This window comes from Zingiber officinale, chromosome 8B, assembly GCF_018446385.1.
Source record: "Zingiber officinale cultivar Zhangliang chromosome 8B, Zo_v1.1, whole genome shotgun sequence".
NCBI classification, from domain to species: domain Eukaryota; kingdom Viridiplantae; phylum Streptophyta; class Magnoliopsida; order Zingiberales; family Zingiberaceae; genus Zingiber; species Zingiber officinale.
In genome coordinates this window covers 11,073,330-11,097,791 of record NC_056001.1, presented here as the reverse complement: position 1 = coordinate 11,097,791, position 24,462 = coordinate 11,073,330, and the positions used below count along the sequence as shown (strand labels likewise).

Genomic DNA, 24,462 nt, shown 5'->3' with positions numbered 1-24,462 from the left:
TGGGGAAATGACGCGATGGTCACCAATCACCATAGCCAAATAATGCGTGGGTTCCATGTGAGGGCAACATGTTATTCCACCTTTATCTTCGACATGCCACATTTTTTTTATTATTTATCTACCAAATAATAAAGTCATGGTTTCACTTACAGTCGTTATTAGCATCACGAGATCCAATTGGAGAGATTGCAACTTGCAAAATGCAGGGGCCAGTCAAAAAATCATGCGTGGATCCGAAACACCGCACGCGATGAATCCAACCTATATTTATAAAGAGGTAAATTAAAAAATTGAGTAAATCATCACATTAAAAAGTATTTCTCACGATTTCATCCGAAATGGAGCCTTATTTGATTTAATAATTTTACCCTTTAATAACCATTCAGCCCAGCCCTGCGGCCACTAATGATCTTTTCGTGTCTAGGGTAGTAGTGGTGTTAGTAGATCATGCTCAGATCTGATATGGTGGCCAGATCAGCTTGTTTAGGTGTCGTGTCAAATGAACACAGTACAGAAGTCTAATTATGTGTAAGCCATGCCATTTAAATTTGCAAGCTATGCCAATTCACATGATTTTAATGCATAACAATTTGAACAAAAAACAAGAATTATTGAATTGAATCAATTGACTAAAATTGAGAATCTAGCAAGAATTACATCTAATATTTATTGTACAATGTCGGCAGGAGTAAATTCGATACGTACAATGCTGTCAGTTTTGGATTCAGATACTCCTCGTGCTGGCTCAGTGGATAAGCGAAACTAGATTCGATCATTTATCTTTAGCTGGTAATCTAGCATTCATTGACATTTCTATTTCCTCCAGGGAGCGTCCTTTTGTTTCAACTATGAAATAGGCTGCAAATATTGCCGAAATCAAGGAAACCGCGCCAAAAGCTCCATAGACAGGCCCCACACCGAACTTGTCGACGAGTTCCAAGAAATATAACCCCACTAAGAAGTTGCAAACCTGAAAAACATGCGAACGTTGACAAACAAGATTCCAAAAAAATAAGTTACAATCAGCTTCGGTCCTTATATAGAGGAGGTCCGGGGTGTAAAAAAAAATTGAAAATAAATTTAAACCCCAATTACTCAAGGTCCTAATTACATGTTTAAAAAAATAAAAGTAAAAGATAATATCAAAAAATTCTAAAATATGAATTTGGATCCAACTATTCAAGACCCCAATTTCATATCTATAATACATAATATTAAAAAAAAAAAAAATAGACCCTCTCAAATTATAGACCTAGGGTCATCGCCCAATATCACCCTCCTTCAGGGCCCGCCCTGATTATAATGGTTGCGTACGAGGTGCTCGATATTGTTAAATATTATAGACTAGTCATATAAACATGGATTTCAAACATGCATATCCATAAGCTGCACCATGAACAAAATGTTGGCATTTTTTACTAATGATTGACGTCCAACTTGTTGCCTATTAATATTATATGCATGAAATAAACAGAAAATAAAATTATAAGCACTCACAATGATCTCCCGAAAAGAAATCAAAAAAATTATCGATGAAGGCGCTGCTGTTGTCGTCAAGAAGATCACCGATTGGAACCTCCTCGAATTCTTCACGAACCAAATCCCGACCACAGGACGTTTCTCTTTTGCTTACTATCCCACTTATCATCGTCGCCCTTACCCTTGTCGATTGCTCTTGGACACCATTATAAATAGGAAGCAAACATCGAATATAAATCGATGCTTTGATAGCATTCATTGAAGGAAGATGAAGGTGAATGGGCACCCCTTCATCTTCCTAACGTTGCAACTGATACAACGTCCTACATCTCCCACTCGTCTAAGTCAATTCAAAAAGATTATCTGGTCATATAGACCATGACAGTCACAGACTACAAGATAATCATGTCACAATGCCAAAGCCAAACATTAATTGTTCACAAAGACCGATTAAGTCATATAGACTATTTGACGATCAAATCACGAAGACCAGAGCAAAATTAATTAGTCACACAGACCAAATAAGTCACAAAGACTTTATGATGATCAAGTCGCAAAGATCAAAGCATAAATTAACTAGTCACAAAGACCATATAAGAACATCCATTCCATACATTAAGGAAAATGGTTCGTGTGACAGCAAGCACACTGAGTATTCAATTGCTAAGAAAATTGTCACACCTTATTTAGCTGCTCCACTAAACGAATCAGAGACATCAAAATTTGCCTTTACCCTAGATTAAATTATTTACATCAATATGAACATCTCTAATCCCTCATATTGACTATTATGTCAAGAGCATGTTCAGCATCTTCAATCAAACATATTATTCATAATTACATTTTATTTACTGAACTAAAAATGTAACTGGTACCAGTGGATAAATGTCACGGATGTAAATTAATCTTAATCTTCCTTTTTAGCTAGAATCTATTCATTCTAATCAGTCGCTTTCCTAATTATGCTCCATAGACCGAATCATCCATAACTAATAGGAAACATGTTAAAGTAGCAGACATTGATCAAAACTTCAAGTAGATAGCTAAATAGTCACTTAAGATAAGAATGAGATTAATTTATAATCTCAAAGGTCTCACATAGTAGAGAAGTAGGGATACATTCTCCTACTACCCTTCTTGTCGCCATAGCATATGTGGTATGAATTACATGCACGATGTTATTCTCTTTACTAAAAAGAGTGCATGTTTTTTTCAAAATTTAACATCATATAGATTTCGATCTAGATATACTTAATGTCTAATCTTGAATTCAACATATGAATTCCAATCTGACCTTAAGCAGATTTAGTAAATGGTGGGTGCATTTACTCTGATCATTACATAAATGATCTCATCTTGACACAATTATCAAGGTGGCCTTAACTTACGAGTATGTCTCTATTCACAGCTACATAAGTTGTCCCATAAACAACGATCTTACCTCTATTTGTACTTAACAAATAGAGATGATTATCCATGTGAATGGACCAATCTAAATCTGCCAACATGCTTATCTAGACTTTTATTCGAATGTAACAAAGACATATACACTGAATAGATCATGGCACTTTTCATTTATCAAAATGTCTTTACAATAAGTTACATTCTTCGAAGTCCTAAAGGCTTCACATGTCCATGAAATGACTCTTTAGTCAATGGTTTAGTAAAAGGATCAACAAGCATATTTCTTGTAGGGATGTACTCAAGAATTATCTTTTTCTTGTCAACAATATTCCTTACAAAACTATGCTTAATTTCTATATGCTTGCCTTTACTGTGATATTTGGGATCTTTAGAAAAATTATTGCAGCTTGACTGTCACAGTACATTGTAACAGGACTCCCACTATCCTCAGCAATCTTTCAAAATTATACTTAATTTCTATATGCTTGCCTTTGCTATGATATTTGGGATATTTAGAAAAAGTTATTGCAGCTTGACTGTCACAATACACTGTAATAGGACTTCCATTATCCTCAGCAATCTTCAGATGCTTCAGGAACCTTCTTAGCCAGACAACCTCTTGCACAGAAGCTGCACAAGTCACATACTCAGCCTCCACTATCGACAAGGCTACACAAGCCTGCTTCTTGCTGTTCCATGAGATGGTGCCACCATTCAGTAAGAAGATATAGCCAGATATGGATTTTCTGTTATCAAGGTCCCCTGCCCAATCTGCATCTGTGCAGCCACTTAGGCTAATATCTAATCCTTGGAAACAGAGACAATAATCTGTTGTTCCTTTGAGATATCTGAATATCCTCTTCACCGCTTTCCAGTGTCTCGATCCTGGGTTTGACTGGAAACGACTAACTACGCCAACACTATAACTTATATCAGGATGAGTACACAACATAGTGTACATTAAACTACCAATAGCACTAGCATATGATTTTTTCTTCATTTCGGCTATTTCCTCAGGAGTCTTGGGATACATACTTTTGCTCAAATAGTACCTCTCGCTATAGGTGTCTGTTCAATCTGACATATTGAAATGTTGTAGCATTTTAGTGATATAAGCTTCTTGAGACAAATCCAAAAGTCTTTTTGATCGATCTCTAATGATCTTTACTCCTAAGATGTACTCTACTTCTCCCATATCTATTATGTCAAATTGTGATGAAAGTCAAGATTTGACTTCTATCACACACTTTATGTCACTTCCAGCTATTAACATATCATCAACATATAATGATAAAATGACAAACTTTTCTTTTTCTTTTCTTAGATAAACACAATGATCTTCATTGATCATTTCGAAACCATTAGATAAAATGACCTCATTAAATCTTATGTTTCATTGTCTTGACGCTTGCTTTAGCCCATATATATAGACTTCCTAAGTCTACATACTCTATTCTCTTGGCCTTCAGCAACATAACCTTCTGGTTGTACCATATAGATTTCTTTGTCAAAATTACCATTAAGGAAAGCAGTTTTTCCATCCGTCTGATGTAATTCCATGTCAAATTGTGCTACTATAGCTACGATGACACGTATTGACACAAACTTTACAACTGGGGAGAATGTCTCTTCAAAATCAATACCCTCCATTTGGGTATATCCTTTTGTAACTAATCGAGCCTTGTATCGATTAATCGATCCATCTGTTTTCCTCTTTATTTTGAGAATCCACTTATTCCCAATAGCCCTTCGGCCCGGAAGAAGATCAACTAATTCCCAAACTTGATTCTTTCTCATTGACTCCATTTCTTCATCCATTGCAATTTTTCATTCTTTTCTAACTGAGCATCTCAAAGCTTCCTCAACTGTTCGAGGTTCCTCATCGTTAACTGGGAGAATCATCAATGCCTCATTCTTAATATCAAACCTTCTGCGAGTAATAATCTGACGACTACTTCTTCGTACGTTAAACTGTTGAGCAACTGACTCATTCAGTGGCAAATTACTCCCATTAGGTTGACTAGATTCAGGCTTCTCTTGATTTGTTGATAAAAGAACATAATCCTCCTCCTCTATCTCATATAAAGGAATTGTCTTATCAATTTCACCTCGTGTTAGGAACTCAATTTTAAGAAAAGTAGCATCTCTTGACTATATTTCAGAGATGGTTTCATCTTGTCGCTCACCAATAAAAATATATCCCTTAGAAATCTCAGAATACCTTATAAAGATACACTTCTTATCTCTGGGTCCTAATTTTCCATGTTCGTGAGTCTTATCATAAACGTAGGCAGTTGGCCCCTAAGGTCTCAGATTATTCAAATCCGGCTTTCTGCCTGTCCAACATTCATGTGAGGTAGATGGAACTGACTTTGAAAGCACTTTGTTAAGTATATAGGTCGCAACTAATAATGCATCACCCCAATAGGAGATTGGCAAATTAGCATGCGCCATCATAGATCTAACCATTTCAAGAAGAGTCATATTTCTTCTTTCAACAACCCCATTTTGCTGTGGAGTTCCAGGGATAGTTAGTTGTCTAATAATCTCTTTCTCATTACACATTATCTTGAATTGATCAGACAAATATTCACCTCCACGATCAGTGCGCAAGGTTTTAACCTTACGTTCCAATTGATTCTCAACTTCGTTCAAATAACGAATAAAGCAATCTAATGCTTCAGATTTGTGAGAAATCAAATACACATGACCAAAACATGTGAAGTCATCAATATATGTAATGAAATAAGAACTCTCATTTTTAGCCTTCAAATTTATTAGACCACAACTATCTGAATGAATTAATTGCAATGATGATTTAGCTCTAATAGTCTTACCAAATGATTTCCTAGTCGTCTTTCCAGCAAGACAATACTCATATATAAACAAGTTAATCTTAGCATGAGTGTCTAAAAGGCCCTCCTTAGCTAATCTATTCATTCGTTCTTGTCCTATATGCCCTAGTCTAGCATGCCAAATTTCATCACTAACATCAGCATTACTAGGAAGAGCAATATTTGAAAAATAATTATCATTATTATTTGATTCTACATCAAGAACCAAAAAATCATTTGTTACATAATCATGCCCAATTAATACAGAGTTAATTCGAAATCCCACACAACGGCTATAAAAATTTACACAATAAACTAAATCAAGAACACAAATAACTGAAACCAGATTCTGTCAAATATTAGGAGTATACAGGACATTATGTAGAAACAAAATGTGTCCACCACGTAAGTTGAGCTTGCAAGTGTCAATTCCTTTTACTTTAATTCTTGCATTGTTTCCTACATATATCCATTTGTTGTCCGTTGGTATTCGACGGTACTCCACATATGTAGCTCGATCACGAGCTACATAGTTCGTTGCTCCTAAATCTTTTTTGGCTCAGTACAATCCCGAGCTAAATGACCCTTCTTGCCACAGTTGAAGCAAGTCAACTTGCTTCTAGGTTTTTGTCTATATTTCTTTCCTTTCTTCTTGATTTGGTTTTTAACAGCAATAGCACTAGCCTCCTTTCCTTTTCTCTTTCCTTTCTTAAACCATCTTTTCTTATTCTTGGAACTAAAACCTTCAACTACAAAAGCTTGACCAGAAATCCTTGCGGATTCAATCCTCTCCGCCTCAAGTTCTACATGGCATGAGACATCAGTGAAAGTCTTGATACTCTCACTGTGGGTCAGATTCTGTTTCATCGTTCCTCAAGAATCAGGAAGGGAACGGATAACTGCCTGAACCTGTTGTTCATCAGTCAACACATGACCAACAGTCTTAAGCTCTCAATCCATGTTACCCATCTCCTTGAGATGTTGGGCCATGGTAACATTCGAGTGTCTTTTACCGCTATCAAACTTGATTGTTAGTTGACGGAGCTTACTCAAACTTACTCCATTATACTTCTCTCTAAGGGCTGCCCAGACAGCATGAGCCGATGGTAATGACTTGTACTCAAATATCATGTCATCAACCATTGAACTAATCAATATTCCCTTAGCAATGGAGTTCTTCCTTTTCCAAGCCTTATAGGCATCAATGTCGCATCTGTGATGTGCTATAGAACCATCAGCTGGTTCGTCCATGAATTGATTTACAACCTCTAGAACTTCTTGTTCCTCAAGAATGTATTGTATCTTGAGGTGCCAGATTTTACAGTTATCCCCATATAATTTCTCTCCCTTATTCAGTTCAGCTAGGATGTTTTTAGTTACCATAATCTATAATAAATAAACGCATTATTTATTATTTCAGTGTAATTCATATGCATGCAATTAATTATTGACTCACTGTAAATTAGAATTGGTTTACAAAATCAAGTGATAACTATATTTCCACTCATCATTTGTATATTCCAATCTAATCAACATTGATCAATTATATTACACACATCCCATTAAATGAACTAATCATTTTTTATATAAACTAATCATATGAATATATGAACTAATCATTTTTTATATGAACTAATCGTATGGATATATAAACTAATCATATTCACATGAACTAATCATGCGCAAATTAGTTAACACATAACATAACTGTTTTCATAACATAACTCTGTTCGTACATAACGACAAAAATTATTAAATGACTCAAAAATTAAATAGATTAATACTGTTCGTACATAACGACAGTAAACAGAACACTAGTAATATAGATAAGCTAACACAACTCCCACTAGGATAAATGTTAGTGCAGTGGGCATTTATATCCCGTTCATCCCGGACTCAATAATGGGTGGATCAACCTCAGATGTATCCATCAGATCCATTTCTGGATCTTCTACCCACTCTTCAGGATCCTCCTCTGATTCTTCGAGATCCATCTCTAGATCCTCCTTAGGATCCATCTCTGGATCCTCCTCAAAATCTTCAGGATCCATTTCTAGATCCTCATCAAATTCTTTGAGGTCCATTTCCGGATCATCCTCAGATTCTGCGGGACTTGGATTCTCCTCAAAATCTTCAGGATCCATTTCTGAATCCTCATCAAATTCTTCGAGGTCCATTTCCGGATCGTCCTCAGATTCTACGGGACTTAGATCCTCTTCAGATTCTTCAGTACCCCATTCCAATTGAAGTAACTGTCAGCACATCTCTGAATATGAGATGTACCCTTCAGAATCATCCCATAGTTGGAATGTTATCTGCCTAAGATGTTCTAACAGTGAATACACCAGAGCCCATCATCTTTCCTTGTCCTGGACTGGATATCCTTCTCGCTCGAGTCTCCAGAACAATCAATCGAGCCAATCAATAAGTCAACCGACTCCGTGATCCGGGTCATATTCCAGCTTCTTGATCTCCTCCCAAAGCTCATGCTGTCGTTCATAGCGACCAGTCATCGTGTATATTGTTCGTGGTATCTGGAATTGAAAAAAAATGATGTCGGTACAAAACCGATAAACCAGTAACAAAATCGGTCATATTCAATTCCCACATATAGAACAAATATATACAAAATCCATAAGCAAATAAGAAAAATAAATTTTCTTTATTTGAGGAGTCTTATGTGACTAACACATTGGATCTTTTGACCAGCTCTTATGTTCGGTCCATTTTCCAGTCAAAACTAGTCTAATTGAAAAGGGGTGTTTTATCTATGTTTGTACCGACCCATTTAAGTCAATCTCGGACTTATTGAACAAACTCAGGTCCATTTGATCAAACCAATATTTATTGGATTAAGTCTGACCCATTAGAACAAATCTAATCTTTTTTATCAAATCTGACACTACAGAACTAATCTGGTCATATTTGATCAATCCAACTTATGTAATCAAAAACACTTTTAATTAATTCAATAATAAACTGATTTGGTTAAACCAACGAATGATTTGAACCCGATTTAGGTATTATTGAATCAAACTAGTCTGGTTAAATCAACCAATGATTTAAACCAGATCTGTGTTTGATTAGATCAAGTTGATATAGTTCAATTTTCAATTAATCAATTTCAATTGATTAAATAGTGATGCAATCGATTCACGCATGATGAGCATAATAAATATCCACTAGGTTTTAATCGATTGTTTTAATCGATTAAGATTTCAATTATTTTTTTATTTAATAAAATCAAAGTTTTTCTCAACAAAACGGATGAACGGTAACAAATATTGTTCATCCTCTTTTAATCGATTACTAAGATTGATTAAAAAACTTATTTCATAGATTACAATGCTTGAATCAATTACACCAATCGACTACACAAATTTACTGTGCTTCGTCAATTTAATCGATTACATAGACTTTGAATCGATTAAGAGTTGTTTTAATCGATTAGTTTAATCGATTAAACTGCTTCTCTTCTCTGTTGCGACCGCGACACTCTCTTCTTCTGTCACGATGAACGCGGTTGCCGTGATTGTCAATTGTCAGCCTCTCGACGTGGTCGTCGGCACTCTCCGGCCACAGAAGCCGATAACCAGCAACCTCTAAGGGCTCGACAACGGTATTAAATCGCGACCCAATTGCGATCTTGCCTAGCGACGGCAGTACAGAAATTTTTCCGATGAAGAGACAAGTTTCATACATTAGGCATCGCTCTGATACCATTCTTGCTTATTATATGCATGAAATAAACAGGAAATAAAATTGTAAACTCACAGTGATCTCCCGAGAAGAAATCGAAGAAGCTGCCGGCGAAGACGCTGCTGCTGTCGCCGAGAAGATCACCGATTGGAACCTCAGATTCTTCACGAACCAAATCCCGACCACAGGACGTTCTCTTTTGCTCACCGTCGCACTGATCACCGTCGCCCTTACCCTTGCCGATTGCTCTTGGACACCATTATAAATAGGAAGCAAGCATCGGTTACAAACCAATGCTTTGATGGCATTCATTGGAGGAAGATGAAGGTGAATAGGCACCCCTTCATCTTCCTAACGTTGCAACTGATGCAACGTCCTACACAACTAACTAATTATTGTGATATTTAACCAAGGTCTTGCAGGTTCATGCCACACCCTGGTGATGCAAACTAACCATTGCAATTTACCATTGTATCGTGACTTAGAACAGTGTGCAGTCTGTGTTCTCAATGAACTTTTATCCAAATTAATTTTAAATAAGATTGCCATATAGTGATGGTATTCCTCTTTTCCTTTTGAGACAGAACATTCAAATGCTAGTCAGTCTTGCCTTGTGTTTATCCTAAAATGCAAGGATTGCTGTTGACTCTCCTCTAAATAAGTCAGAGGCTAAGTCATAAACCTTAAATTTTTTTTTTTCATGCCTTTTATCTCGGTATTAAAGCAGCCAGGCCCTAAACCCATATGATGCATTAAATAAATTTTTAAAAAAACTGTGGCCACAGGTATCATATATGATGCACCAAATGTTTCCTCCATAGTGAAGACAAAATAATAATAATAAATGCGGTTAAAACATACCCAGTGTACTGAGAAGCTAAAGCCCATTACTTTTGAACGTGTTTGTGCAGAACTAAGCTCTGGAATAATTATACCAGTAACTGGCCCAGCTCCTAGAGCAAATGTGAACATGTACCTTCATACCAGCAAGAAAATATTACTCCAAAATTGAAAGAGACAAGCTAGTACATTTTTATTAATCATCTTTAGATCCTCAATCAAAATAGAAAAAGTGATCCTCCTCTATCATTTATATCTGGGACATGTTTTATGAAAAAATGAATACGTATTCTATGAATTATATATAGACATTGATAAATCTATCTTCAACACCTATAGATATTTCTTTAAGCATACCATGAAATTTAAATTCAATCAAGAAAAGCTATATATATCTCAAAAATCAATACAAAATTTACCAGGAAAATGTAGAGAAGTATCTGCCATGTTATGCAATAAAAATTTTGTGGCAATTTCATCAACTTGAAATATTCTAATTACATGCAAATCAAGTATAATCTAAGGAACATAAAAAAGGCATAGCAGACTAAAAAAGGATTCTGGACTTAAATATGCTGAGTGCAGAGAATGGTCACACAGTCAAATGGCAGCTTGTCACTCTATTCCTCCTTTTTTTAAGTTGTTTTCCTAGTTGGGAATGTTGCCAAGACCATAATTAATAAAAAAATGTTAATAATGGTCAGATATCCTGGCCATTATTTACAAGCCCGAGTCTGAAGCAACATCCTGATTGGAGCTTACAGTCTCTGAAGCTATTGCCAATAAGTATTGCATACTGCTATTCATGCATAATTAAACCTACTTCAGAATTTCAAATAAGACTTTTAGCAAAACTAAGGGGAAAATAATAGGATGGTTAAGATGAATGGACAACAATAACCTAGCTAGAGCTGATAAGTTCAATCAATGTCATAGTGCTCATATGCTAACTAAAAGATAAACATAAATTCTACATGTGGCATAAAGAAGTTTATGTCACTTTGTAAACGTCCATATAAATGTCTGCAGAAAAATGCATATTTCTCGAAGGGGTTGACCCTTCAATTCTTAGGCTTGGTTTACTTAGAATGGAAAATTAGTAGGGAGAAGAGAGAAGTAAAGCAAAAAAGAAAAAATGATTGATACAAGATTCATGTGTAATTTTGTGAACCATCCCATTTCTCTCCCCCTACCCACTCCTATTTAGACCAAGATAACCCAAGTGGGCCTTAGGGCATGGTGAATGTGATAAAGGAACAATAATTGTTGCACTTCCTAGCAATGACATCAGGAGTAAAATGTGTACAGGATCAAATTGAGATAAGGACCTCAAGATATCATGTCCAAATCCATAAGGCTGGACGAAAAAAAGCTACGAATGACAGACAATATAGATATCAACTCAGTTGACTAGTTTGTCTTCTCTTCAAGAAGGAAAAAAAAAGTGACAAATAAAGACAAATTTTTGTTATTTCAAAACTACTAAATCATGTATTCGCTGCAATATCATTGCATTACAAAGAATGTTGGCATGAGTTATCAGAAATGTTGCACTACTATAATAACGTTAGATAGATAGATATGAAACATATAGAACAGACCAAGCACATACATCAACGTGCCAAGAATTGAGAGTATGTGATTGGATCCTTCATCCAATGGATCATTAATGGCATAAACAATGAGAAACATTGAAAGTGCCTGCATATATGAAGGGTACACATTGAAGTACATGAATTATATATACTTCGAAAAAGCATGCTTAGAACCAATGAACATTGTGAAATCAGTGAGTATAATATTGTATTTGTACGTAATAATGAAAGGGAAAAGATAACCTTTTTAAACTCATGATCAATCAAGTAGTCATTTTATCCTCTGATTTGTTGTATAAGAAGCAACCACTCTAGAATACTAGAAATGAAGCACAATTCAAGTTAGGATGAAAAAGAAATGTTCCATGAAATTCTGTGTAATGCTGATACATACTCATATCACATCATAATGTTCCTCAGATTATTAGTTGTAGCCCTAAAGATGAAACCTTGCTGGAGGTCAAATTCAAGCAACCTAACCAATAATTGTTAGAACAATTGCAGCCTCTCTCAGTTCCAGAAGGAATGAGGAAAGGCGGTCAATTGTTGAGGTCAGTAACACACAACAATCAGAGGCCTACCTTTCACATGTTAGATAAACTCCTTTACCTAGATGAAACTCATGGATGGAAGAGATATTTCTCTTCTTTATCTTCATTATTGTCAGTTACATAGTCAAGCCTGGCAAAAAACTTACATGGCATTCTCATAAAGAGAAGGAACCCCCAAAAAGTTCCCTGGACTTCAACCTTTCGAGTGGTTCTCAGTTCCCAAACCCACTCGTGGTTACTAAAATCACTCTCAACAAATTAGATTAGACATACTTTGGTTGGTATGAACTGTAAAGATTTTCTTTCATCATAAACTAAACAATGAGAACAGCTTGACCGGATTTTGCCGAAAGTATACAAAAGAAGATGGGTCTACAAGTCAAATTAAGACAATACTCGAGTTACATTGAAGTAATTGACTTAAAATAATCAGTGTAATTTTTCTTCCCTATTATCGCACTATCCTAAAAAATGATCTATACAATTTGTATCAAAACATTAAGTTATTATACTATACTGTATCCTTGATACTCATAACATATATAGTTAGTGTTAAAGCCTAAGAAGAAGCTCAATCCAATCTTAAGATGTCAAAGTAGATAAGTGGAGGATCTCTTCTTGTTGAGGATGCTTAATAAGCATCACTTAACAATGTGAGAGTAAGCATCTAAGGTTTCGATCTCTCATATCTTCTTCACTTCTTTTGACAGGTCTCCTTCTCAAGCAGTAACCCAATCCAACTCGAAACATCATACAAATTAAGTAAAAGTCCTCTTGGTTTTCAAATTTAAGCACATTGACTGAAACTCTTTAGCAATTTGAAATAAGAGGTGGAGTTTCCCTTCTCATCTCTTCCTCTTTACCTTCTTTGATATATCTTCTTTTGAAAATAAATGCTAACATGAGTAGAAAAATGAAAGAATAATATAATCCATGTAAGTGCAAATTGATGACTCTAGATCTCTCCCAATTACCAGGTTAGGAACCGAAATTGCTGTAGAAAATATTGAAATAGAATAAATTCTACTAGATAGCCAATAGGATTAATTATTTCCAAATGATCTCCTTTTCCAAATATATAAGAAAGATTCGCACCATCCCCAGGTAGCTTCCTATTAGAAGCCTCCTCCTCCCTTGCTTATCCATAAGGGTCAAAGCAAATAATGCCCCTAAAAGTATATTTAACAGTTAGATTTTTCATAAAAGAATCATGTACAATTTTGAAAGAGCCTAAAGAACCTGCAAAGTTGGTGAGTCCCACAAATAAGCTAGCCAATGCACTGCTAGTAATGCCCACATCTCGGAAGGTCAAGGATGAGAAGTAAAGCACTCCATTTATTCCAGCAAATTGTTGAAGTATGAAAAGAGATCCTCCAATAAAAGCAACTGGATCACATGCCAACCACTTCCAATTCAATTCCATTACAAGTATTGAGGGATGAATGAAAACAATATAAATAGAAAAATCAGTTACCCAGCTATTTAACCCTGAGACCAATGCTTGAGAGTTCCTGTAGCGGAAGATTTATATTTACAATTGTCTCTTTATCAGATAATTTAAATTCACACAAGATCCTCTCTAATTGTGAAAATTTAAAAAGAATGGAACTAAAAACAATGACCTTACAATTTTGAGATTCAGAGTGCCATCACATGATAGTGGGATTGTTAATTTAGTTGAACTAGTGCAATACACTTAAAACCAGATATCAATTTAATTCACTACTCAAAACTTAAAGTTACAAACTGATTTGAGGATGCCATTCAAGATTGAGATCTGAGGTAGTTTGATACACTAGACATGGCATTCTGTCTCATAAAGGGTCTTACTGCTCAACAAAATTGATATCAACAAAGAGAAACAATCTACAAACACAAAAAGTTTTGACCAGCAGAATGGCTATTGTAAATGCTATTCATATCTTAGCTACCTTCATTTATTTAAACTCGCACCTGTTTAGCCTTTTAAAGAGATCTAGAAAACAAAATAAAGACTTTGACAACCATTTAATTACCCACAATGTATCATTTAAAAATAATGCAGTTGAACACACTTGATTGGTATCCTTTGGTCTATTTGCATTTAAAATTAGCAAACTGCAACTAAAAACGTGGAGAGTTCCTCGGCAATGAAGACAAGAAAAAGTCATTTGTGCAATAGAACGAGAGATGAATGGGTGAGAGGTTGTTTGGTCAATTATATTGTATAAGAAATCATCGAACGTCATTAATAATAAACAATTATAACACATTTTCAAGATAAAAGCACTCGTAGAGGATTATTGTAATATTTTATTTTGATAATTTTAAATTACCTTTTTTATTTTGACTTGTAACTTGATTCTATAACTATATGTTGTGTTAGCTTTCAATTGTCTTGAAAAGTCCCCAGGACGTAGCACAGATGGGGAGTGCATGGTTCTGTGGCTGAAAGGTCCAGGGGTCGATCCCCGGGGTGTCACTGCCTGGGGTTAACGTTTCCGCCATGCACTTTCCACCTGTGTACCTGCATTTACCTCCCTCCATATCCGTGGGACCGGCTCTAGGGAGGCCGCTGATGTGGCGGTTCCACATTTTTCAATTGTCTTGAAAAGTTCTGTGATTTTTTTTAGTGCCCAAACTGAGAGAGAAAATCTAACTCTGCCACTACTAAGATGTGAGGAAGGGTAGGGAACACTAACGCAAGAGAGGAATACCTAATATTTTTTGGTTATCTATAAACAAACCTTTCCTGAATTTATGGGAGGGCATCACTGTTTTCTTAAAAAAAAAACATATTTTTCTAGGATTCACAATAGGATACATTCCCCACATACCCCAATGTAAAATCACCTGTGCCATCATCCGATGTCTCTCTATTTTCTGACTGATGTATCAACACAGGTATAGAACACAGACAATAAAAACATGGATAAAGAATAGAAGCCCGATGCCAATTGCAGAAACTTCATGGAATATACAAAGTAAGCCTATCAAATATTAGGAATTGAATACAACAACCAAACTTTATCCCACTAGGTGGGATCGGCTACGGGGAACAACCTAGCATTAGCAAAATAATTTAATGGATTCATTCATTGAACATTTGTCATAGTTTTAACGCTTGCCGACAACCTAACGCAACCCTCCTCTTTTATCAAGGTTTAGGACCGGCCATGACTGGTTCGTCATGGGCGGAGTTAAATATTAGGAATTGAATAATATAAAGTAAATCTATCAAATATTAGGAATAGAATAATGTGAAACTTTGGTTAGTCTGATGGAAATCCAACATTATCCTCAATTTACTATGGAATTCCAATTGTTGTAGTGGTGTTAAAGACACAATTGAAACATGGTCCATAGAGTAAACCAAGCATAAGTAAATTATCCAATACAATTAAATAGTGATAAGCTCAATAAATTTACATTACTAAAATCAGGTGGTGGTATGAATTGGGTAGAAAATAGAAACATGTATCCATTTGCTTCATTGTGGACCAAAAGAAACAAATAAAAACATAAGTTGGTCCATCAGTATTGATGCATAAAAAGGAAAATAAAATAACAGAATTCAGCAAATACTTGAACTTAAATGTTTAATCCACCTTTATTGTGGGGTTCCATAAAAAGCTCCAACCAGCTAGTCTTATGAATGTTGGTATCATCTATAATCACATTCCGAATCTCCTCTATAGACTTTTCAACTTCTGATTCTCCCCAAACTGTTCCAATAACTTGCTTAGCCTCATCTACTCTTCCAACCTAAACAAACTTAAATCTACAGTAGAAACTTAAGAGAGTATACTGGAGGAATTATTTGACAAAATCACTATTACCTTGTAGAGCCAGCGGGGACTCTCAACAGCAAATTGCATGCCTAAAATGAGAATTAAACCAGGGGTACAGGCTATATAAAATAATACTCGCCACCTATATATAAGAGTTCAAAAGCAACAGTATTGAAGCATGTGTTATCGTATTTGAGTTCACAAGTGGAGATGAATGGGCAAGCTAGATAATTTCACTCACACGAGTAAAAGAGAAAAAAAGAAGCACATTTATTAATGGATACATTTTTCACAAATAGAGTCCATTTTCTCAACTCTAATCCATGAAACCTAGGCTCTTCAGGGAGGAGCAAAAGGAGCACACAACATGGACATTGCTGAACTTTGAAAAGAATTTAACCCAGTTTTGAACAACATAGTTGTTGAGGATTTTTATGTTATGTTAAACAAAAGTGTACAGCAAGAAGATAGAGATGGTAGGAAAGTGCGTATTATAAAGATTTATCCCATGTAGAGGTGAACTGGATTACACCACCCAGAGTCCAGCTTTGCCTGGCTTGGCATGGTCCCACATGCCTAGCACCAAAATGTGTATGTGGTGTTCCTACTTTATGAGTTATGAATACTAACAATCTCATATTTATTCAAACAAAATCTGAACAGGGGATTCTTAATGCTATTCTGAGAGTGTAGGTTGACATCTCGAGTGATTTGCAGACTCAGATTGAGTTAAGGATCTTGCCAGAAGTATCATTCATTTGGATCTTAAAAAGAGACTAACAATATTTGCTATCTGAAATGAATTTGTAGTTCTTAGTATATTATTAACATCTATGACCATCAGGAAGCTAAGAAAACTAAGAAAAATGATATGCACAAGGAAAAAAACTCAATGAAAACCTCAAGGATAGACACATAAAATGATGGGGCCCACAAAAAGTGAAATGGTGGGCCATGACTTTTTTCCTTGTGCATATCATTGCTCGAAAACTAATATCTACTCATTTTAGCACAGATCAGGAGATACAAGAATTAAGTCCAGGAAATAGAAAAGTATAAGATTAAGAAATGACAAATTTGGCATAAAATAGTAAAAATCTAACCACAAAACTATGGAATGCTAACCAATGACTACAAAAAATGAGAAGAAAAACTAATACAAACCAAACAAAATGCCTCACCAATGTGAATCACTTTCAGAAGGAATCCCTAATGCAAGTGATGCAATTATTCCAAGACAAGTTCCAATTTGACAAAGACTTCCTAGTGACCCCCTATATTTTGTTGGAGAAACCTGAAAAACATAGCATTGAGGAACTGCTTTGAGACAATAAATAATTTTAAGAGAGAAAATATCAAATTGTATGAGGAAGTACAGAAATTTTACCAGAAACATATAGTTTGATAATCTACGGAACTTTAGAAGAATTCATATCTATTGAACAGCTTGCACATTCCTGGTTTTTCAGTGTGATATCTCTTGTAGTTGTTTGTAATGGGTGACATAGTTCAGCATAATGATATATCAGTCTGATCTTACACAAGTATCCATACCAGACAGAGACTGAATAATACAAGAGATGAGTCATTTTTGATAAGAGTTCTTGAGGACACATAAGGGAGGGAGGTCTAAACAAGCTTTATAGAACTAAGGTGGCGTTTGGTTCTCTCCTAGGAATCGGAATCGGAATGGATATCATAGTATTGTGGAATGGGAATGGGTATGAGCTTGGGTATCATTCCTAAAAATAATGTTTGGTTAGTTGAATATTTTCAATCGGAATGAACTTAAATTTCCTTTTTTACCCTTAAAGGAAAATAAGAGAAAACATTTAATGGAAGATAAGGTTGAATGTGAGAGAAACATATGATGAGAGAGAAAGTGTGATGGAAAAAAATAAAGAGAGAGAAAGTGTCATGAGAGAAAATGAGGAGAGAGAGCGTGATAGGAGAGATTGAGAAGAGAAAAAGTATGATGAGAAAGAAAGTGTGTTGAGAGAGAAAAAGTGATGGCAAAAAATGAAGAGAGAGAAATGTGATGAGAGAAAATGAGAGATTGAGGAAAGAAAGTATGATAAGAAAATGTGATGAGAGAGAAAGTGTGATGAGAAAAAATGAAGAGAGGGAAAGTGTGATGAGAGAAAATGAGGAGAGAGAGTGTGATGGAAGAGAATGAAGAGAGAGAAATTGTGATGAGAGAAAATATGGAGAGAGGGTATGATAAGAGAGATTGAAGAGAGAGAAAATATGATGAGAGGGTAAATATGATAAGAGAGAAAGTATGATGAAAAAATAGGAGAGAATGAGAGTGTGTGATGAGAAAGAATACAGAGAGAAAATGGTAGAGAATGTGTGATGAGAGAGAATGAGGAGAGAGAGTATGATGGAAGAGAATGAAGAGAGAGAAAGTGTGATGAGATAAAAAATGGAGAAAGAGTATGGTAAGAGATATTGAGGAGAGAGAAAGTATGATGAGAGAGAAAGTATGACAAAAAAATGAAGAGAGAATGAAGAGAGAGAAGATCATGAGAGAGAGCGTGTGTGATGAGAGAGAATACAGAGAGAAAATGGTAGAGAATGTGTGATGAGAGAGAATAAGGAGAGAGAAAGTATGTTGAGAGAGAAAATGTGATGATAGAATGAGGAGAGAGAAAGTATGATGAGAGAGAATAAGTAGAGAGAGTGAAATGAAAGAAAAATTGAACAAATATACTAAGGGTATTTTCGTCCAAAACTAAATTCTTATTCCCATTCCATCAAAACCCAAGAGAGGGGTGGGTTTCATCCATACCCAAATTTTTGGGTTTCATTCCAAAATCTTGATTCCATTCCCATCAACCAAACACAAGGTTTGGGAATGAATCCATTCCCTCATTCCCAAACTTCTAAACCAAACGCCACCTAAGTCTTTAGTAACTGTTGGTTTAACTGGGCATAATATTCAACACTTGTTCTTAGGAAGATCTAATCCATTGTACTTAATAGCATGAAACTGACCTCGCAACCACATCAGGTACCCTATCCAAAGATTTTACCCTAAATTTTAGATAGGATAGCTAAAAAATCTTTGCATCAGCTACCCTACCTATTTCTTAAATTTAGATTTGATGAATAATGATTCTCTAAATTTAGAAAATAAAATCTCTACTCTAAAAGTAAAATACTACTTCTTTTCAATCGCTCTCCTTCCACTCATTCTTTTCAATCTCTCTCCTTCCACTTATTCCATAAATATAATAATAAAAAAATAAAAGAAAGAGAAGAAAATAATAAAAAATTGAAGATCATAGAAATTTTAAGGTAGTTGATGTAATGTGTAAAAGTGATTGTCTAAATTTAATAAAGTGAGTTATTTATCCTAAATGTTAGATATAGTAATAGGAAAACTGATGTAGGTGCTCTAATGCTTCAATCAATAAGCCTACTACGTTGACATTTCTGAGCGCTACATTAAAAAGGGTCTTAGACACTAAAATTATTTTATGGCTACATAATCTTTAAAATGAATATGGAATTTTCCTCCATAGATTTGTCAAAGAGAAGACATATCTAGAAGCCATAGATGGCATTATCCACATGAAAAGTTCAAGAAATTGGAAGTTGCAAAGAGAATTGATTTTTGTCAGTTAGTCAAATGATAAAATGGGCAATTTTTTTTAGAGCTAACAAGATTTTGCTTAGGATTATAGATGGCAACCGAGCAATATCTAAAAAATTCATTCAGAATTTGAATTGAGAAGTTCATCTTGAAATTTTGGCATTCAGTAAAAATTTCAAGGGAATGAATTGTTATTAAAGTCTTTTGAAAAAGTTTATCTATTTTCTAATGTGAAAGAAGAGAAAATATTTGGTTCAAGAAGATGTGATAAAAATAAGTGGTTCAAAGTTCAAGCTAACTCGCACATGTGCCTAAGCGAAAAACAGAAACTACTATCCATTGTAATTTGCACAATTTGAACTTGGTCCCATAAAAAATTTTTAAACTTAGCAACTCAAGGAACCAGAATGTTTTTATTCTTCTTGTTTGCAGACCTTCATGATTAATTTTATCAAGATGATCTTTATTAAACTATTTGTTTTAAGATATATACCTCTGATATATAAAGTGGCACAAGGACAGTATTTGCTCCAATCCCAAGGCCCACAAGAAATCTTCCCCATAGCATCTCATTCATAGTATGTGCTTGTGCACTGTAAAATAATCATGACTCATGCTAAATTGTCATATGAGCAGATCAATGAAGAAAGAAAAATTGATATGCATGCAAAAAGTAAGCCAACAATATAACAAAATAAATACAAACTATTAACAGTACTGCTTTACTAACAAATGAAATTCTCTAGTTTTAATTTATGCATAAATGACAGAAAAAGTATGACATTCAATAAGACATCCAAGATGCCTAGAAAAGGGATATATAATGAACCTTAAAAGTGCCCCAAGAATCAGTGGTATTGTGTCAAACTGAAAAGTGCGCCGAGAACCAAACTTATCAACTAGGGAAGCAACACCTAAGCTTCCAATAAATGCACCAGCTATGAATATGCTAACAACGAGTCCTTCAAGAAAAGAATTTCCTTCAAAACCAAGCTCATGAGCTATAGCTTCAATAGGTCCATTCATCACCCTGTATATATATGCACACTTCAAGTTTGGCAAGTGAAGGAAGAAGACTTGCAATGCATTAACAAGGAGGATGAACCAGCCAATAAAAACTCTCAGTAGTTATACAAAGCTATTGTAAGAAAAGAAAAACCAACGAAATAACTCTTAAATTGTCGTAGAAGTGGCAAATAAAAAGAAAGTACGATTGAGGATTGCAAGGTTTTAAAATATCATTTTATGCTAGAGTTTCTGTCCACAATGAGAACAATTTTAATACCTGCATCCTTATTCTATATATAATGGGGGAATCCTTTTATTGGTGTCATGAAATTTTTGGCAAAACGCAGTCCCCTTGCAATACCAGATCAAGCGTACTGCAAAGAATCAATCTTATGGATATTCAAATTGTTCTTTACATATTAAAAAAAAACTTTTGTTTCCGTTCGAATCAAATCTACTTTCGGCGACACAACAAGTACAAACAGCAAGCAATCACGAGCTTACCCAATGTGGTAACCGAAGAGGAAATTAGCCATGGAGGCCGTGAGCACGTGAGGGAAAGCCGGTAACCAACCAAGATCGGAGCCTTGGTTCTCTTGGAGTAAGTTACTACTGGCCTCCGCATCTATACACTCGTAGGCCCCCGAAAGCTTCAGAAATGATCCTGATCAAAGATAAACCCTAGAAACAATAAGGAAGGTAACCTGAAGGCTTCGATTGACGATCCGATTCAGACGATACAGGGGGAGGCGGCGATTTGCTGGCGGTAGCCACGAGGAGACGCTTCAGAGGGGAGCGAAGCCGGAGAAGAAGAGAGCGTCTGCCACTGGAACGAGAGAGGGGATGGACGAGGAGGCAGGATCTAGGTTTGAGGGATGTGGCGGTGATTCTAGGACGCGGTGGGAATGGCACAGCCGACGACTGCATTTTCGCCAGGGGCAGCTGGTTTGCGGCGAGGAGGCCGCGGAAATCGACGGCACAAAATCCTATACGTATGGATATAGTTTAACCATGAAAATTCTAATTTAGCCCTTCAAATTACTATTCGCTGGGAAGAACCACGAACGTATATTTTCAAATGATTTTTTTGAATATTTACCTTTTAACCCCTGAAGGAATATTACAGATTTATTAGAATTGTTAATATGGATCAAAAAGTTCTATTAGAGCCCCGGACAATAACTTTTCGATTTCGGTGGTGGAAAATTTATGTCAACTAAAAACAAGTTGTATTAGAAAAAAGTTTTGATTTAACGAAATATGAACACCAGCAGACACAGACAAAAAGACAACCATCTGGCCGAAAAAGATAAAAATAAATATTGAACAATACAAATTATTGGACGTCGCCACAATCATACAAAGCACGGTCATGCTACAAGTCAACAAACTGGAAGATCGATAAAGAGAAAAAGGAATCAAGAACGACAACGATCCACGTAATTAGCTAATAAAATGGACGATACTGACTGCAATTATCTAGCGTTTTCGATGGTGACACATGGCACAGGCATCCCGTAGCTGCGTAGCTCATACTGCGGTGCTGCAGGGCTCACGGGCGAAGCCGATCCGGCCGTTGGGCACGTCGAAGAGCACCCTGTGGTTCTGCTGCTGCATGTTCGCTACCACGTTGATCATCGAGTTCATGTTGTCCGGCGACGCCGCCATCGCGAGGCAAGAGATCGTCCCCGCCGTGCTGTGGATCATGACGTTCTCCGGCGGCAGCGTCACGTTCATCCCTGCGAACATCAGCGAGATGGACGGCGCCTTCACGGGCCCGTCGTAGCACGTGTCGAACCCGCCGAGCGTTGTCACCGGCCCCGCTGCCTTAATCCGCCGCCGGAACTCGTCCCGCACAGCGGTGTACGCTGGCAAAACCAAGCGCGTGAACATGGTCCCGGAGTCGACGATGGTGCCGGCGCCGGTGACCGGGTCGAAGGCCAGCGCGGAGGGGGGAATGTCGACCACCTTGCGCCCCACGCGGACGCCGACCATGTTGACGTAGTAGAGCGAGGAGCGGCGAGGGTTGGAGAGCAGAGGTGTGGTCTTGATGCGCTTCGGCTGGCCGACGGGACCGAGCCGGAGCGTTCCGGTGAAGTTGAGGGACTTAAAGCTGGGAAGGCAATAGGAGAAGGTGGAGTCGTAGAGACTCTTGGTTTGGGACAAAAAGGAGAGCGGGCCGCGGCCGAGGCCGAGGAGTCCCTGCTGCGGAACAGAGTTGCCGCCGATGACCTTCTGCAGGCACCCGAAGGTGTAAGAGGGCACGACGTCGGCTGCGAGGGAGAGGGAGTCCTGGACGAGGCCAGCCTGGATGGAAGAGGTGCCGTAGGTGAGGTTGAAGGAGCAGGAGACTGCGCCGGCGGGGCAGAAGGGGCTGGGGACCTGGCCGCACTGCAGGGAGCCGCACGGTAGAGGGCGGTAGCTGGTGGAGCTAGCGACGGCGAAGGAGGCGGCGGCAGAGGGACAGCCGAGGCAACCGGAGCAGGGGAACCAGGCGGCGTCGTTGCTGTTGTCGAGGGCGACGAGGAGGGACTGGGGCGGGGAGCCAACCTTCGCGCGGACGACGTAGTTCGGGATCTGGAGGAGCTGGCGGCCGGACGCGAGGGGGACGAAGGAGCGGCCGGCGGAGGCGGCGAGGGAGGAGAGGTAGGGGAGGCGGGATGCGTCGCGGGACAGGAGGTCCATTATGGTGTCCTCCCACGAGGTGAAGGGCGCGGTGCCGAGAGGGGAGCAAGGGCCGAAGGCGTGGAGGATGTGGACGGTGGAGCCCTCGTCCGGCGGGGTGGAGCAGGGAGTGGCGGCCGTGATGGAGGCGGCGTTGGCCACGAGGAGGAGGAGGTTAAGCAGCAGGGTGACCATGGCCGCACGTTGCTAGCTCCGATGCTAGAGAGATTTGAGTGGGGAGAGACTGTCGGAGGGGAGTTAAATAGCAAAGGTAGAGTAGCTGGAAGCCTGGAATGCCATGCCACCATGTGAAGAGGTTTGAATGCCAACAACCGTGGCTGATTCTTATTGATGAAATTACAATTTTAACTATTTTTCTATACTAACAGAATTCATGGCCACTCTTTAACTTTTGTTTGAATCGCCTTTTTGAGTTGATCGCTGCATTCTACTGGGTCCCGTTGGAAAAGTTTACAGTGATATATTATTTACGATATGAATATTTTATTATATTTTTATAGGTGATATTAAGTAGTATGATAGATGATATCAAATAGATATTCCATTGCTCTAACTCTTACCGACTCGCCTGTGTTGATGCAACCACTGTTACTAACGGCATTGTTTAGAATATATGGTCATGTAATGTAATGGCTCATTCTGATTTTCTAATTTCACCTCACCCTTATAAAATTATTTTGAATCTATGGCTTTGAGGGTTGGCAATTGCATAGTTGGTTTTATATAGATAATTACTCTAATAAATTTTTAGATTAATTTTCAACGAATATAAAATATTTTATGAGTGTACCTTCCACATACAAAGTGTCGTTATATTTAGATAAAATATATCTAGCAATTTACTTCTTATATCTAGTCAAGAGATCAACATGTTAGTCTAAGAATAGATTAACGGGAATACTGGGGACGAATGAATCGTCTTTTACCACACAAAAAATCAACGATATTGAATCACCTAAAATGAGTATTATCATCACTTTACTCTAATTGTCTAGAATC

At 37.2% G+C, this 24,462-nt stretch overlaps 2 protein-coding genes across 4 annotated transcripts; both read right to left on the bottom strand.

Annotated features, from left to right (window-relative positions):
• Positions 1 to 21,784, bottom strand: LOC122014691 (probable plastidic glucose transporter 1). Of its 3 annotated transcripts, XR_006120741.1 has the most exons (13): positions 21,483 to 21,784; positions 21,283 to 21,403; positions 20,600 to 20,800; positions 20,264 to 20,363; positions 17,354 to 17,466; positions 16,221 to 16,314; positions 15,990 to 16,146; positions 13,642 to 13,788; positions 13,498 to 13,571; positions 11,869 to 11,957; positions 10,278 to 10,392; positions 706 to 970; positions 1 to 261 (listed from the first exon to the last, which is right to left on the bottom strand). XR_006120741.1 is itself a non-coding variant. In XM_042571054.1 (12 exons), exons 1-12 carry the CDS (start codon positions 21,703 to 21,705, stop codon positions 773 to 775), a joined length of 1,632 nt encoding a protein of 543 aa, XP_042426988.1. In that variant the 5' UTR covers positions 21,706 to 21,784; the 3' UTR covers positions 523 to 772. The 3 variants fall into 3 exon arrangements, 1 of the variants encoding a protein (XP_042426988.1); XM_042571054.1 differs by lacking the exon at positions 1 to 261 and having other exon boundaries at positions 523 to 970; XR_006120742.1 differs by lacking the exon at positions 1 to 261 and having other exon boundaries at positions 832 to 970; positions 11,858 to 11,957.
• A 291-nt stretch (positions 21,785 to 22,075) lies between these two features.
• On the bottom strand, positions 22,076 to 23,791 carry LOC122017491 (aspartyl protease AED3-like). The gene has a single exon (XM_042575122.1). It carries the CDS (start codon positions 23,635 to 23,637, stop codon positions 22,309 to 22,311), a length of 1,329 nt encoding a protein of 442 aa, XP_042431056.1. The 5' UTR covers positions 23,638 to 23,791; the 3' UTR covers positions 22,076 to 22,308.
• Positions 23,792 to 24,462: the final 671 nt, after the last annotated feature.